At 54.9% G+C, this 15,097-nt stretch overlaps 6 protein-coding genes across 6 annotated transcripts; 4 read left to right on the plus strand and 2 right to left on the minus strand.

Annotated features, from left to right (window-relative positions):
- Positions 1-913: 913 nt before the first annotated feature.
- CDEST_13381 (Putative nucleotide-diphospho-sugar transferase) lies at positions 914-3,859 on the plus strand. The gene is made up of 6 exons (XM_062929537.1): positions 914-1,880; positions 2,013-2,641; positions 2,695-2,823; positions 2,874-3,008; positions 3,059-3,241; positions 3,294-3,859. The coding sequence occupies exons 1-5, from the start codon at positions 1,708-1,710 to the stop codon at positions 3,205-3,207; spliced, it is 1,215 nt and encodes a 404-aa protein (XP_062785588.1). The 5' UTR covers positions 914-1,707; the 3' UTR covers positions 3,208-3,241; positions 3,294-3,859.
- Positions 3,860-5,649: 1,790 nt separating this feature from the next.
- CDEST_13382 (Putative cytochrome b-c1 complex subunit 7) lies at positions 5,650-6,685 on the minus strand (the record flags this gene model as incomplete). The annotated part of the gene is made up of 3 exons (XM_062929538.1): positions 5,650-6,052; positions 6,121-6,283; positions 6,378-6,685. The coding sequence occupies 3 exons, from the start codon at positions 6,683-6,685 to the stop codon at positions 5,954-5,956; spliced, it is 570 nt and encodes a 189-aa protein (XP_062785589.1). The 3' UTR covers positions 5,650-5,953.
- A 399-nt stretch (positions 6,686-7,084) lies between these two features.
- Positions 7,085-9,983, plus strand: CDEST_13383 (Putative mitochondrial carrier protein). Its single transcript, XM_062929539.1, has 2 exons — positions 7,085-8,666; positions 8,723-9,983. The coding sequence occupies exons 1-2, from the start codon at positions 8,126-8,128 to the stop codon at positions 9,523-9,525; spliced, it is 1,344 nt and encodes a 447-aa protein (XP_062785590.1). The 5' UTR covers positions 7,085-8,125; the 3' UTR covers positions 9,526-9,983.
- On the minus strand, positions 9,976-11,369 carry CDEST_13384 (uncharacterized protein). Its single transcript, XM_062929540.1, has 4 exons — positions 10,627-11,369; positions 10,504-10,553; positions 10,371-10,410; positions 9,976-10,268 (listed from the first exon to the last, which is right to left on the minus strand). Exons 1-4 carry the CDS (start codon positions 10,651-10,653, stop codon positions 10,209-10,211), a joined length of 177 nt encoding a protein of 58 aa, XP_062785591.1. The 5' UTR covers positions 10,654-11,369; the 3' UTR covers positions 9,976-10,208.
- Positions 11,370-12,510: 1,141 nt separating this feature from the next.
- Positions 12,511-13,945, plus strand: CDEST_13385 (Putative Thioredoxin domain-containing protein). Its single transcript, XM_062929541.1, has 2 exons — positions 12,511-13,160; positions 13,247-13,945. Exons 1-2 carry the CDS (start codon positions 12,812-12,814, stop codon positions 13,675-13,677), a joined length of 780 nt encoding a protein of 259 aa, XP_062785592.1. The 5' UTR covers positions 12,511-12,811; the 3' UTR covers positions 13,678-13,945.
- A 256-nt stretch (positions 13,946-14,201) lies between these two features.
- Positions 14,202-15,048, plus strand: CDEST_13386 (uncharacterized protein; the record flags this gene model as incomplete). The annotated part of the gene is made up of 3 exons (XM_062929542.1): positions 14,202-14,258; positions 14,420-14,937; positions 15,024-15,048. 3 exons carry the CDS (start codon positions 14,202-14,204, stop codon positions 15,046-15,048), a joined length of 600 nt encoding a protein of 199 aa, XP_062785593.1.
- Positions 15,049-15,097: the final 49 nt, after the last annotated feature.

Raw genomic sequence — 15,097 nt, forward strand, 5'->3', positions numbered from 1 at the left:
GTAAGACACGAGAGAGGCTTTTGGTGCCGAGTCCTGAGCCCTGTTGTGATGCTCCAGCGATCCAGACCCCCAAAGTATTGAAGCTAGAGCGAGATGGTGATTCCTCGGGTGCTTAATGCCTCGGCTGGCCCCTGGAGGCCACTGGGGTATGCCCTGGTCCGTTATTCTACCATCCGCGAGATAACCAGTCCTTGGCGGGCGGTTGTGTCATTCAACTTGTTTCCATTTGCTGATGACTGCCTTTAGTTTATGCTGTGGCCTGCTGACAGCCCCAGCCGCCGACCGCTGATATAGATGTACCTAGGGACGAATAAGGATACAATGTCTAAGGACATCGCCGTCTATCGATCCGGGGACGACGGCAAAGAAACAAATACCAGATGTCGAAAACCTGGTCGCCTTCTACAGAAATGGAAGGGGATTGAGTGCAAGGAAGAAGGGAAAAGGATGACAGGTACCATCAGGTTGCGGCACAGGCCCTCTCCTGAGTCCAGAAGCGCTTGGCAGTTCCGGCAATCTCGCGTGCAGAGAGCAATCAGTACAAAAAGATACTTTGGGATCCTGATTAAACTTTTGGACGGCATGCCATTGGCTGACCGTTCGTATCCTGCCACCCTCCAACGGCGGGTGGCAGCTGTCTCGAAACCCGTTCCAAGCTACCTACAGTAGGTAGGTCACATACGCACCTCACTGCATAGGTAGGACACAGGTTTGCGATTCCGGTCAAGTTGTCTTCTTGAGAGTTGACGGCGGTATTCTACATGCTGGCCGGACTATTGAAGGTGGGTTTTGGTGTCTGTTGACGGCCTGTAATTAATCCGCAATCGTGGTGTGCTGCTGAAGCCTAGGCCTTGCCAGCCGGCCATGCGTCTCCCGTCTCCCGCGTACTTGCATGTATCTTACCTGCTACCACCAAATCAAGCCTGCCTCTCTCTACCTTGACTTGCCTTAGCCTGTCCCATCCAAGCAAGCTTTGCTCTCTCTCCTCTCCCACACACGCCAGTCCTTCTCCTCTCAGTCGACCCTTTTTTTTTCCGGGGCCCTTTTGGTGTGGCTCCTTTCTCTCAATTCCTTCCTTCCCTTTCCTGCCTGGGCTTACCCAAACGTCCCTCGTTCTTGTTCTTGCCTTTCGACAAGCACTCTGGCCGAAACCATCGCCCTCTTCAAAGGCACAACAAGGCTGAAAGACAACCAGAACCGTTGCTCCAAGACCTTGCGACCGCATCGCATCCCCCGCAAGAACCAAGAACCGTGGAACTACTGACGTTGCGGTCTACCTTTTTGGCATCTCGACCCTTATCAGTTCAATCCAGCGACCGGACCTTCGTCGTCAGTTAGCCTTGGCCCACCTCTTGTGTAGAGAGTTGTGCTGCCACGACTGCCATCTTTCGGACGACACAAAAACGCTGAATCAATTGCCCGCTGCCTCCAACTTTTCAATTTGTCGCTGGACTCGCATCTATTCTAGGGAGGCTTGTGCTACCAGACATCCCTTCCGCTCGACTCCCCATTTACCTCTACCCGGCCTCTGCCCTCAAGCGACACGTGCAACGATCTTGCGCGCGCAACAAGCAACAACTCTGCCATACCTGCAACGCCGCCATTTTGGACGCTTGTCGTGCTGGAATACACACTCGACATCTTCTCTCTTTGTAAAGACGTCTTCTAGGGTGGTGTCCCCGACCACCCACCCATTCCACAGGAGCCATGCTTCTTCCCAAAGGCGGAATCAACTGGAAGTCGGCCCAGTCCAGACTACCCCCTACCAGAGCGATATGGGCTTTCCTGACCAGGACGCGCTTCCTCTTTCTCATCGCCCTTACTGGCTTTGTTTTGCTGCTATGGCGCGGTATCCGCTCGTCAGCTTCTGAAATGCAGAGGTATGTTGTCCAAGGGTTTGGAGACCAGCCCTCCTCAAGAGGCGCGACAATTATTTTTTTTTGTCATTCATGCACGGCGATGCGCGCGCGCACCACGTACAAGAAAGCTTGTTAACATGTGACGCCGCACAGCTTCTACTGCTGGGGCCCTGCGAAGCCCCCCATGGAGATGTCGCTCAATGAGCAAGCTTCGTGGGCCGGCCATCTCCAGACCCCCGTCATCTTCAACCACCACGAACCCTTGGAAGTCAACCATACCTCGATCCAACACGTCAACCTCAACCCCATCAAGTCCACGCGCAAGGCTGTCACCAATGAGGAGCGTGTTCTGATCCTCACTCCCCTCAAGGACGCCGCCCCTTACCTATCCAAGTACTTCGAACTGATCGCCGAGCTCACCTACCCCCACCACCTGATCGACCTTGCCTTCCTTGTGGGCGATTCCAAGGATGATACCCTCGCCATTCTCGCCTCCGAGCTGGACCGCATCCAGCGCCGACCCGACAAGATTCCCTTTAACAGTGCCATGATTGTCGAGAAGGACTTCGGCTTCGGGCTCAGTCAGAGCGTCGAGGAGCGCCATTCGTTCAAGGCGCAGGGTCCCCGACGAATGGCCATGGGCCGCGCCCGTAACTATCTCCTCTCTGCTGCCATGAAGCCCGAGCACTCCTGGATCTACTGGCGTGATGTCGACATTGTAGACAGTCCTAAGAAGATCCTCGAGGACTTCATTGCCCACGACACCGACATCCTTGTGCCCAGTGAGTCCACATGCTGCGTGGCGAAAACCCGCACGATGCTAACAGCCTGATAGACATCTGGTTTCACCGCTACCGCGATGGTCGCGATATCGAGGGTCGTTTCGACTATAATTCCTGGGTTGAGTCTGATAAGGGCCGCAGGCTTGCAGCGAGCTTGGACAAGGATGTCGTCCTCGCAGAAGGTAAGGGCCACGCCATTGAATGTCAAACGCGCATGCTTACGAAGAATCAGGTTACAAGGAGTACGACACTGGTCGCAGACATATGGCCAGGGAGGGTGACTGGCGCAACAACAAGGACGAAGAGCTGGAGCTTGATGGTATTGGTGGCGTCAACATCCTCGTCAAGGGCGATGTCCACCGGTCAGGTTGGTATTCGTCGTCGAAAATCGAATTGCAGGCCTGCTAACTTCTCCAGGAATCAACTTCCCGTGCTATGCCTTTGAGAACCAGGCCGAGACAGAAGGCTTCGCCAAGATGGCCAAGCGTGCTGGCTACCGTGTTGTCGGTCTGCCCAACTACGTTGTTTGGCACATTGATACTGAGGAGAAGCCTGGAAACGCATGATCATGGTTGCGTTTTTTACCTTTTTCTTTCGATTGTACGACAAATTTCCTCCGGCTCATCCGCAGAATGCGGCTGACGGAACAAAGTACTGTATGACCACGTAACGATACACACAAACGGGATCTGGGGAGCGTTTCACGACGAAAAGCATTTCCGTATGCTGGCCTAGGAACGTCTTGGGCTGCGAATGATTGGCGAGAGGCTCAAAGCCTAGATTGCCTATCCCGGCTACGCCGCTTCTTCGCAAGTTTGGCTTCCCGCTACCTATATATCCAACAAACCCTCACCTTTCTTTCGCTCGAATTCAACTAGTTGAAAGGGCTGGCCAGGAAACGCAAAACCTACGGAACGGAACCTAAAGGGGTGCTCTTTTTGTCAGAACAGGCGATTCATGCCAGATGGAGGGATGTCTCGCTGTAATAATAGACTTGGTTATATCACCTGTTAGCATAGGAGGGAGAAAGGTGTCGCCCATTATAGGAAGGGAAGCCCTCTATACGGCCTCAGACTTTGGGACGGTGATGAGAAGCAGCATTGTGCGGGGAGGACGCTTGTGTGTTGAGGCTCTATCCCGACGTCTGAGTGTGATATCTAGGGTATGAGGAAACTCTGGAGTTCAAAGAGGCGTAATTTTAAACATTTTGGCTTGTCTCCAAATGTCCGTCTTTTATTCGTGGTTCACCACGCTGGCTAATGGGTGATCGAGCAAGACCCGGTCCGGTGAGAAAAAGATCGAAGGGGCCATCATCAATTCTCGACGACGACTTACGCTTGGGCATGAGATTGCAAGGTTTGGCAGGTTTAGCCAGTACTTGGTCTGGCACTTCCTATACCGTAACATGCCTTTCTGCCACCTGTCCCCAGGAAGGCTCTTTTCTGACTCTTGGCCTCGGATTAGGTAGGTCGCATGTCGTTTAACCGGGAGAAGGGAAGCTAGGATAATCTGGGTCCTATGTCGGGCAATTGTGAGTTAGTCTACACGAACATGCATAGACAGACAAGCATGGGGTAACTGGACATGGCCCAAAGTAACCTTCGAACTTGACATAGAGCAGTCGTTTGCCGGGTGAATGACGACAATGGCAGTATGACGAAGGAATCATGACTCTGGATCGTCGCCGCAGCATGAAGGCGAGTAGACTGTGGGATCGTCACTGTGCGGTGATAATGATCCTGCTCTCTTATGTTATGGGCCGGGGGGCATCTATCCGATGAGGTGTTGATGAAGGCAGCGTGAGTATCAGACCCAGTCTCAACTGAGGAATTGAATTCCCTCCTTGTCAAGTCGGCTATCGATCATCCTCGTCGAGATCATGGTTTGGTCTTACTAGGCTGAGGCAGGGGAATACTGCTGCGTATGTGAGCCATCTTGATCTTCTAAATAGATGTATGTCTCATTTCTGATTCTGGGCGTCGTAGGAAAGGGGAAAGGTGGGGGGATCCAGCTTGCTTGTAGGTAGGGTATACAGCATTTCCAGCTCCCTCTTCTGCCGTACTTCAGCAAGGTTCTTTCCATTAGATCTGACCTGCATCGTTTTATATGGCGTTGCTGTGATACGTGCTTTTGCTGGCGTGATCTCGATAGTCGGTTTGTGGAGGGTTTGCTCCTAACGGATACGTTCACATGTCAATAAGGAGTTGCTTTCTACAGTCAAACATCCGAGTTGCTATTTTGACATATTCTGCCAAAGCTCAATGGTGCAACTGAAGGTGGTCGGCTCATTACTGTGACTGAACCATATTACTGACGGACGATGGCAGTGAGTAGACATAGGAGGATGACACCTAAAATCAACACGCAAGTATCAGCTTGCATTAGTGAAGAAGCGTGTCATCGCAATGCCCCTTTTGACCTGCATGAAGAGTCCTGCTAGTCGGCCGGGGCTGCAGAAGCCTTGACGAGGCAAAATGGTCGGTGTTTTGCAAGCCTTGAGCCCTGGCTCCGGGCACAGCATAGATAAAGGGTGACTAGGCTATCGAAGCTGAAGTAATGAAGAAGCTTGTAGGCAAACTTTATTGGAGAATGAATATGGTGACCCTATGAACTTAATAGATTTCCGATAAACAACAGTACAGAAAGAGATGACAAGGAAGTTTAAAGTGCTACCCAAATGCCAGCTGAGGGCATCGTCAACAGAGACGCAACAAAAGAGGATTAGCTCTCTCCAATATCATCGCTGAAGCATTTGTGAATGGTAATTTGGAAAGTAAATGAGTTGACATAGGGAACTGCAGCAGATTAAAAAAGGGAGCCAGCCCATCCAGGACTCCATCCCGAAACCGTTGTCCAAGTTGAAGGATGGGGTAGTGGTGCAGCTGCAAGCCCATCCATCAACTGTCGATGAGCAGTCGTTTTTCGTGATGTTGCTGTAAGCATGGTGGGTCTAGTATTTTTTGACCAGTCAGAGGGCGCATAATGTCAGCTAGCTTCAATATCGAGCTGGGGCGAGAGGGCCGCGAGACTATAAATATCAAAACGCAAAAAAAAAGAGTCGTCAATTGGTGCTATTCGAGCGCGGCGGAACCTATATCTGTAGCAGTGAGTTCCAATTGACAGGCAAGAACCCCCCCGAGGTCTATACATAAGGTACACGAACCGCCTGGCCTTGGTTCTAACCCCCTGGTCTAGATTTCAGTCGCGCGCCCTGGCCAGGCGGTTCCATTCGTCCCTAATACTTTTACAGCATCGTGCGCGCGGCTTCGCTCCTCCACGGTCAACGTGTGCCCCCCACCAGAGAGGCTTCGTTTAGTGGTGCTTCTTCTGGACCTCCATCGTCTCGAAGGCCAGCTTCTCGGCCTCTTCGGCCTGGATCTGCTGGATGATGGGTCCGAGGTAAGGGTAGTCCTAAAGATCGAGGGGTCAGTCCTCTACGCCGGGTTGTTATAGTTTCAATAGTTCGGGGAGGTGCGCACCTCCTCAGGCTTGGTCCACTCGCTCTTGGGCAGGAGCTTGTGCTGGTAGGAGAGCTGGACGGCGCGGCGGATGCGGAAGACGCGGTCGTAAGACTCCTTGGGGGAGAGGCGCTTGAGGGCCTTCTGGACGATATCGGTCTCCTCCTCGAAAAGGTCGTCGAATCTGGAAGCGGAGCAAAAAGACAAAGACAATCAGTCATCGATATTCCAGGCGGTGGCCAATTGTCGCAGAGGGTGCGTGTCGTCTAATTGCTTACCTCAAGCCGAGCTTGCGGTGGCCGGCAGCGTTGGCGTACCAGTTGGAGAAGGGGACGAAGATGCTCTTCAGGAAGGGGCGAGCGAGGATGCCATCAGCGAGCTTCTTTGAGATAAGAGAAGTCATTGTGGCGGCTGGGGGTGGGTGGTGGACGCAGGAGAGGAGAGGGTTCGATATAATGCCTCGGAGTACGGTTTTGCGGATCGCCTGAGGTTGGGACTGGTCTCTCTGGCAAAATCGTGGAGCATCCCGGAGAGGCGCAAAGATTCGGGATGTCGGGTCATGTGACCTCCCTCGAGCTTCCGACATCAGCCACAAGATGACAGTCAAATGTGTGGCACAATAATCCCATGTGGCTGGTGGGGGGCAGATGTCGAAAAGCACGGATCACATGCGGGGAGCAACACAGGTATTTCGTGATTGGGGCCTGTCAACCGATGAGGTAATGGGAGCTACCAACGGGATGCCCTGCGGCCTTCTGCGATGCGATAGCACCGCCGCAGTCCCGGTTGTCTGATGGGAGATGGTGGTTTTGTGGTGCTAGCAAAGCCGCAAAGAACCGGCGGAGGTGGAGCTCATTTCTTTATGGCCGGGAAGCTCAAAACCTTCCCCCTCTCCCCTCATTCTGGGCTTTTTGAAGTTGCCATTAAGAGATTCTGCATGTTAGCTGGACACTTGGCAAATTTTCGAGAGCAGTGGTGTTTCCCTTGCAAGCGTCTCGACATCTCCCAGCTCCCAACGCCACAAAACCTGCAACACGCAACACTCCTTGCGTACTTCACGTGCTTGCCTGTGATTGATTGATCTGACATAATCGGCCCTGCGTCATCTCTCACTTGCTGACCCCTCAGGGCTGCAAACAAGTATTGGCACATTCGGCAGCTCCCGGGTCTCACTCAGGCCAACAACATCCCAGAAGCGCAGTATTTGGCCGTCTCAGCACAACGCCTGGACAGTGGTCGGAAATAAAGTGCCTGCCCCCACAGCGTCATCGCGCAGGCCCCTTCAGCGGCCATCGCACCAGCTTCGGCGCCTCTTATCCAGCCCGGCAGGTGCTCCTCCTTCCTTCCAGCCCATTGGATTGTTTCCACCTCCACCTGAAGGGTACCCCCGGGACGTGGAACTCTTGCCAAAAGAGACAGCCGATAGCTCGCATCATTTTGCTCTCTTGCTCCGTCCCGCTCCACACTCGGCGCTTTTTCGCAATATTCCATCTCCAACTCCCCCGACTGCGCTCTTACCGTACAGCACCGTTCCGACTACCACCACCACTTCCCTTCTCCTCCGCCGCCCGCCTCTCTCCCCCCTCACTTCCCATTCCCGTATGCTTGGGAGCGCCTTGCCCACCGAATCCGTCCTCAACTCTCCGCGCTAGATATTCTGTTCCTCGCAAGGCCAATGGGCTGCGATAACCGCTAGTCGCTCAGTGTCACGGCGGCGTGGGAGCGTTCCCCGCATACCGGGACACTTGGGAAGGCCCAGCATCTACCTGACAGACAGAGAGAGAGAGGTAAACGGCAGACGCATACCGAGAGAAACACACACCACCGACGACACACGACGAATCTGGACAAAACTGAACATCCGCCTCGGGTGAACAGACCCCTCAAAAAGTTGATATCCCGCTTTGGCTGCTTCGCGAGAGCCCACAAACCCCGGGACATCACCGTGTGCTTTCCTTTCAGTTCCCATTTCGATCCCCCTTACCTCCATATTCTGAAGCCTGAACGAGCTCAACAGTGAGAGGGGATGTCTCACGACGAACACCACGACGTTCAACGAGGTGCGCCGCACTCGCCAGACCAAGAATATGGGCCGTATCCGACCTCAACATACCCCAACTATAGCAGCTCAAGAGCGTTTCCGGCCCCGGCCCCGACCCCTACCCGCGCAGCAATGGCTACCATAGAGAAAGCTGCCGCTGCGATACCCGTAAACGAGACCATTACTGCCTTCGATAGGTGGGCCGCCGGTGCCTCCGACGCCCAGTTCAACGCCCTGTCCGGTGCAGTAGGAGGCTTCACTTCAGGCGTCGTGACGTGCCCGCTCGACGTCATCAAGACCAAGTTGCAAGCACAGGGTGGGTTTAATCCCGTCGAAAAAGGGAGGCATGTCGGACACCCGAAACTCTACAACGGCCTGCTGGGCACCGCCCGTGTGATATGGAAAGAAGAGGGCATACGGGGCATGTACAGGGGACTCGGCCCGATAGTACTGGGTTATTTGCCCACATGGGCTGTGTGGTTTACTGTCTACAATAAGAGCAAAGACTACCTGAAGCACCGCCATGGTATGTTAGAACTGGCAGGTCAGAGACCGGGCCCCATGGACTGACTCGGACTACAGAAAACACAGTGTTGATCAACTTTTGGTCATCCATCATAGCTGGTGCTAGTAGCACTATCGTCACGAACCCGATTTGGGTCATCAAGACTCGCTTAATGTCGCAGAGCGTTGCACACGACCCAGGCAAGCATTACTCGCAGTTCCCGAGATCAGGCAACACCCCGACTTCGAGACCGACAATGCACAGCTCGTGGCATTACCGGTCAACGATGGACGCGGCACGCAAGATGTACACGTCAGAGGGCGTACTCTCCTTCTACTCAGGCCTCACTCCGGCCCTACTGGGTCTCACACATGTGGCCGTCCAGTTTCCCGCGTACGAGTACCTGAAGACAAAGTTTACCGGTCAGGGCATGGGAGAGCCGACTCCGGGCGACACACAAGAATCGCAGTGGATGGGAGTGCTGGGCGCTTCGATATTGTCGAAGATCATGGCGAGCAGTGCTACATACCCGCACGAGGTCATCCGTACGAGGCTGCAGACCCAACGAAAGCCTGTAGGAGGGGCTGAGTATCTCCAGGGTCTGGGTATCAAGGTGACGCCCTCCGTGACAGGAGAGGATGGCAAGACGCAGCAGGTACTATCTCCAAAGTATCGTGGCGTGGCCAGCACCTTTCGTACCATTCTCAAAGAGGAGGGTTGGAGGGCTTTTTACGCTGGCATGGGCACCAACATGATGCGAGCGGTGCCAGCCGCGACGGTGACGATGCTGACGTACGAGTACGTGATGAAGCATTTGAACCACGCGAGGGCCGAGGGCAAGAGGAAATTGGAAAGGGGCAGCGCGCCTGCTGAGCCCTGACCTCAGCAAATTTAGGGGCCAGGAGCGGCATCGTTCCGAGAAGACGCTGGGACAGAAGTTGGCAAGACCAGATGTGCGGTTGAACAATGATGGAAGCGAAGAGTTGCTGAGAGATTAGGAAATGGGGATGGGATTTTCCAGATACCCTTAATTTTGGTCGTCAGGTCTAGACAAACTCGATTCAGGTCACGAAACAAGCACACTGCGGCAGGAGTTCTCCGAGGGATGGTTTACGGATCGATTCAACCCCCCCTCCCCTTTCTTTTTTCCATCGCATTCAATCATTGCGGAGCGCTTTCTTTCCTTTTCACACAAACTGGACCGAAGAGTTCAAGTTAGCCAACGAAGCCAGCATGGCAAGAGCTATATTCAGCGGGGTTGACACAGTTTGGGGCATTGAAGCCGTTGGCATGGAATTTCTGAGGATTTGTCAAACACACCCACATATGCATGAGAGAAAGAAAGTCGGCAAGTTCTGTGTTGGTTGGTATCTAGCAAATGCAGACAGAAATAAGGGGTATTGACTATTGAGAAAGCACGGGAAAACAGTAAAAAGACAAGAAAAATGAAACGGCAAAGTTTCGCTTTCTCTTCATCCTCCTATCTCATGGTGAGATGGATGCAATTCGGAAGATAACAACCGGTCCTATGCACGCCTTTGTTCGTTCAGCACATACGCGGTGCTACGAGGGGCTGGAATCCGAGGATGGTGACCTAGGACTTCTGGGGCTGTTGCCGTATCTCTTAGTCGGCTGTTAGTATCGGCCTCGACATGATAGTGAGCGTGATGATGGAGGATGTGATAATGGAGGAAAGACAATGATACGGGGACGAGGCAGACGTACGGCCTGATCACGCGCTGAGCGGATAGACGAGCGGGTATAGCTTTTTTGAATCAGTAAGACACTTTGCAGTCACTACGACGCTCAATGTGAGCATCGTGCGACGAGGGGTGGAGGGGGTTGCCGGATAACCTACGCGAAGAGGATGCATGCCATCGTGAACGCCGCTAGCGGGGCCGTGATTGTCTACGCAGATGGGCAGTCAGGAGGTGTTTGATCGGATCGTGAGCGGGGGGTGGGGGGTTTAAGAGCTGCTCACCTTGGGTGTCAGGTTTCCTTTCCGCATCTCGAAAGTGTTCCTTCGGCTCTGCTACGGTCTGTGTTAAGAAAAGGGAGTGTTTGTGTTGCGAATGAGTAGAATGAGTATAAGTGTGTAAGTGGGATTATAGATGAGATGTAGAATGGGCTGATTGTAGTTTAGAACATGGTCCGGGGTGGATATTTGCAGGTATCGGGGCTACGGCTGTGATAGTTGCATATGCGGCTGGCGAATGACGAGAGTCGCATTGGTGGTTTGGGACAGAAATAGCATGTCAAGCGATGAATCAATATACTCTATGAGTGTTGGAATTGCTACCTGTTGCCTGAATTGGGCCAGCACTTTGTGCAGGGTGTTGTTGCATCGTCATATCCTAGAGAACCACTTTCATCGCACTATGCTACCACAGTTGGACTCTGCGTCTGGCTGCGCTCGAGGTTTCGCAAGGGCGAAGGCGACAACGGTTTCTTATAATTACATATCACACATTTAATTCTTGGGCGACAGGGACAGGGCGGAGTCCTTTGCTGTATGTCAAGCCGATTCAAGCCATGTTGAAGGCGGCGTGCGAGACCAGAGTGGGGCCATACAGAAAAGAAAGGCTAAAAGTTTTGACGCGATATTCTGCGCCCACGCCTGTCAACTCGATCATGCCAACGCAAACAAAGTCGTCCCAGCCTCGGAATTCCCTTCAACACCTTGGTAGTTTTGAACAGCAAAAGTGAAAGACCACGCGGGACTCTTATGACAAGAGTGGGATTCGAACCCACGCCAATTACTTGACTAGCACCTGAAGCTAGCGCCTTAGACCGCTCGGCCATCTTGCCGCTGTGAATGTTGGAAGTTGTGTCTTGTGGGGGTATTATAGATTAAGTCCAAACATCTCCCCCAGCGGAGGGGACGTGTTGAAGAGAGCGGGGACCTCAAGTCGACGGCACGGCTGCACGGCGCGTGGGGGGAGATGATGATTGTCGTCTTCAGACCCGTTCCGTCAGGTAGACGCAAAACTAGCGGTGGCCCCGGACGACTGCCCAACACCGGCGTGGCGTTGGTAAGCCCGGAGAGACAGTGTCAAGCACGAGCACGAAGTTCCTGGATGGAGTGACTCGTTCCGGTCGAAAGCGGGAAGCAAATCATAGGTCGGCATCAATTTGAGGACGAGGAAAAGAGAGCCCATCAGTGAGTGTCCTAGATCTCGATAACTGACAGCAAAGGCGGAGAAGAGACCAGTCGCTGGCCGTCCAGGACGGTTGCCCTGCGGGTGAAACCATGCAACCTACACGGGCTGTTGGGCCCAGCCACCTAGAGTATCCCCCACATAAGCCCGACGGGCACCAGAACGTGCGCTCCTCTCAGAGGCTAAGACCATGTCGGGGTTGAGGAACGCACGGCCGGTGGTCAAAAGCTTACTAGATACGACGAGGACCGGGGTGTGGGTGGGTGAGGAGAAATGTCAGTTGGAAATGAAAAGAGAAAATGAGAGAGAGAAAGGAAGGGAGAGAGGGGGGAGGATGAGAGGGAGACAGCGAGAGTGAGAGATGGGAGCTCGGCGGTATGAGAACAGCCGAGAGAGAGCACGAAAGCAACACACGAACTGACAAGCCTGTACCGCTCAAGTTGGGGAACGAGAGGAGGGACACAGACACGCAGATCCCGAGCCAGCGCCCTGGCAGCAACGCAAACCCAAGTGAAGCGGCAGCACCACCATCCATCCCCTTGCCTTCGCACGCCAAAACCAGCAACGGCTGCTACCGTTTATGCTGTTCGCGGCGACCGAGCTTAATAATTAGTCTGGGCCTTTGGGCCAGTGGGCCTCGAGGGGGGGGGGGGGGGGGGGGGGGGGGGCCGCACCGCACCGCACCGCAAAATGCAGCCAGCACCAGTCCACTCAGTCACCACCACCACCGCAGAACATCTGCATCGCATCAGCCCCCTGGTCCCGGCTGAAGCTCTGGCCATGGCCACCTGTGATTGGTTCGTCCCGAGGACGTCCTCTTGAACCTCCTGTTTACCTCCCATCTTCCCTCGACTCCCATATCCCCCTCTCATCTGTTGTAATTTCACCCGTTTTCCCCATCGCATCCGGATCGCATCATCAGCGTGACGCCGCTACCCAAGTCGCCCATCCTTTGCGACACCTATTGCATCCTTGTTTCCCACAGCAATCCCATCCCGAGTAGACGCCATGCCCGTCGAGCTTCGCAAGCGCAAAGCCCCCGAGCCTGCCCCGGCTCCGGCGCCCAAGAAGGCCTCCTCCAAGGTCGCCAAGGCCGCAGAGAAGGTCAAGGGCGCCGTCAAGGGCAATACCGAGAAGCCTGTCGAGACAGTCGTCGATGAGCCTGCCGACAAGCCTACCGCCGCCAATGGCTCCGACAAGAAGGTCAAGGCAATTAAGGGTGAGATAATCGACCTCGACGGCTTCGGCGGCGAGATCGAGACCAACGAAGGCGACAAGACGACTCTGAAGGAGCTCGTCGACAAGAGCAAGGCCGGCGTTGTCCTCTTCACCTACCCCAAGGCCTCGACTCCCGGATGTGAGTATCTCTCCTTCTGTCTGCTCCGGCATGTCACCCGGTAGTCCTCTCGGACCAACCATGCTAACCTGCTCCGTGATATCCAGGCACCAAGCAAGCCTGTCTCTTCCGAGACTCGTACGAGCCGCTGACCAAGACGGGATTCGCTATCTATGGCCTGTCCACGGATTCGCCCAAAGCCAATACCACCTTCAAGGAGAAGCAGAAGCTGCCTTACCCGTTGCTTTGCGACCCCAAGGCCACCCTAATTGGTGCCATCGGCTTGAAGAAGGCGCCCAAGAGCACCCAGCGCGGCGTCTTTGTAGTTGATAAGGCCGGCAAGGTTCTCATTGCCGAGCCCGGCAGTCCCGCCGGCACCGTCGAGGTCGTCACGGCGCTCGTTGAGGGCGGCGATGTCGAGGCTGCCGCGGACGCCGCTGCCGTCGATGCCAAGGAGGAGGAGCCAGCCAACGGCGAGACCAAGACCGCCGAGGAGAAGGAGGATGCCGCCGAGAAGAAGGATGGAAAGGACGAGTAATTACAGTACTTCTGCGTAAGTAGAAATCGTGATGGGAAAACATGTGATTGCGAACGAAAGGGCTGGGTAGGACACGGGGCGATCTTCTTGTAACCGTATAGTCGCTGGGAATTGATTGACTGGCGTTTTTGGTCTTGTGCACTCGCTCTCCCGCTTCAGTGACGGCGCTGCGATGCACTGCAATCATTGCATGATTCCGGATACCGGGTGCCATACCAACGCACGGCCAAATCGTCAATCGCCCCCCAGAACCTCTTGAGTGAGTGGCAGCAATGCAGCCTCGAGGGCATTGCAAGGGGAAAAGGGTGAAGTGGATACCCGTCGAGAAAGTCGGGTTGCAAATTCAAGCACGGCTATTGCTTCGGCCGGCAAAACCTCGGCCGCCCGGTCCTTGCCAGAAACTGGAGCACTATCGACGACCCAGGCGCCGCAACGCTCACATACCAACCTCAAGCTGGTCATCGAACCGTTGCCAATCGAACCGCCCCCCAATCTTCCTTCCACCGTCCACGACGTCGCCTAATATGGCCTCCAAGGCAGTTGCGAAGGCCGCGGCAAGCGGTGTTGTGGAAATCTCAAAGGTACGCTCTACGCTGCGCTGAGTCGCTCACACCCGGTGGCCACCCACTGCCCATTCCTGCTCCCAGCGAAGCACGAAAAACCACCTAGCATCGCCATCTCATCCCGAGGACCGCGGAACCACTCAATTGGCTCACTCAGCTGACCCTGTTTCCATCCACAGAAGCACACCCTCCAGTCCCAGGGCGTTTGGGAACGTATCCGCCGCTCCCTTGCTCTCGACCCCAACCGCTCCTCCGGTGTGCCCTTGAACCCGACCTTCCGCAACCCGACACCGGGCGCCTACGACCCCCTCAGCTACGACGACCCCGTCACGCTGCCCGCGGGCGACATCGCCGACAACCCGTACTGGAAGCGCGACGCCCGCCGCAACTACCCGGCCCTCAGCGTCGTCAACCAGGCCGACGTCGTCGGCTTGCTGTCGGTCGGCTCGGCCGCGAGCCCGCGCGTCGAGCTCATCGGCGAGGCCGGCGAGAAACATCTCGTTGCCGCCCGCGAAGAGGCCGCCGCCACAGGCCTGGCGCCGTACCTCGAGAAGAACGCCGCCAAGGCCATCGAGGCGAGCAAGGAGGCGCTCTTCACCAACGGCCTGCCGCCGACGCCCAGCGGCCAGGACCTCAAGAGCGGAACGTGGAATGTGCACAAGTACGAGGTCAACAAGGATCAGTCCTACGGCGAGGGGTGAGTTTCTCCTGTCCGCGGCGGCTTTCAATGTTTTGAAAATGGGCTTCGGTGACAATGGTGTTTGCTAACATGATAAGGAGCAGCTACCCCTGCCGGACTTTTGCGTGAGGTATGAGAAATCCGGAGTTCTTGTTGTACAGAAGAGAGAAACAGAGAG

The sequence above is a fragment of the Colletotrichum destructivum genome, chromosome 9 (genome assembly GCF_034447905.1).
Source record: "Colletotrichum destructivum chromosome 9, complete sequence".
In the NCBI taxonomy this organism is placed as follows: domain Eukaryota; kingdom Fungi; phylum Ascomycota; class Sordariomycetes; order Glomerellales; family Glomerellaceae; genus Colletotrichum; species Colletotrichum destructivum.

Coding starts and splice junctions, on each gene's coding strand:
- CDEST_13381 (XM_062929537.1), top strand. CDS start 1,708: ATGCTTCTTCCCAAAGGCGGAATCAACTGGAAGTCGGCCCAGTCCAGA. Junction 1,881..2,012: donor TCAGCTTCTGAAATGCAGAG/GTATGTTGTCCA, acceptor GACGCCGCACAG/CTTCTACTGCTGGGGCCCTG. Junction 3,009..3,058: donor GGGCGATGTCCACCGGTCAG/GTTGGTATTCGT, acceptor TAACTTCTCCAG/GAATCAACTTCCCGTGCTAT.
- CDEST_13385 (XM_062929541.1), top strand. CDS start 12,812: ATGCCCGTCGAGCTTCGCAAGCGCAAAGCCCCCGAGCCTGCCCCGGCT. Junction 13,161..13,246: donor CAAGGCCTCGACTCCCGGAT/GTGAGTATCTCT, acceptor CGTGATATCCAG/GCACCAAGCAAGCCTGTCTC.
- CDEST_13383 (XM_062929539.1), top strand. CDS start 8,126: ATGTCTCACGACGAACACCACGACGTTCAACGAGGTGCGCCGCACTCG. Junction 8,667..8,722: donor CTACCTGAAGCACCGCCATG/GTATGTTAGAAC, acceptor CTCGGACTACAG/AAAACACAGTGTTGATCAAC.
- CDEST_13384 (XM_062929540.1), bottom strand. CDS start 10,653: ATGCGGAAAGGAAACCTGACACCCAAG. Junction 10,554..10,626: donor AAGGAAACCTGACACCCAAG/GTGAGCAGCTCT, acceptor CCATCTGCGTAG/ACAATCACGGCCCCGCTAGC. Junction 10,269..10,370: donor GCTCAGCGCGTGATCAGGCC/GTACGTCTGCCT, acceptor CAGCCGACTAAG/AGATACGGCAACAGCCCCAG.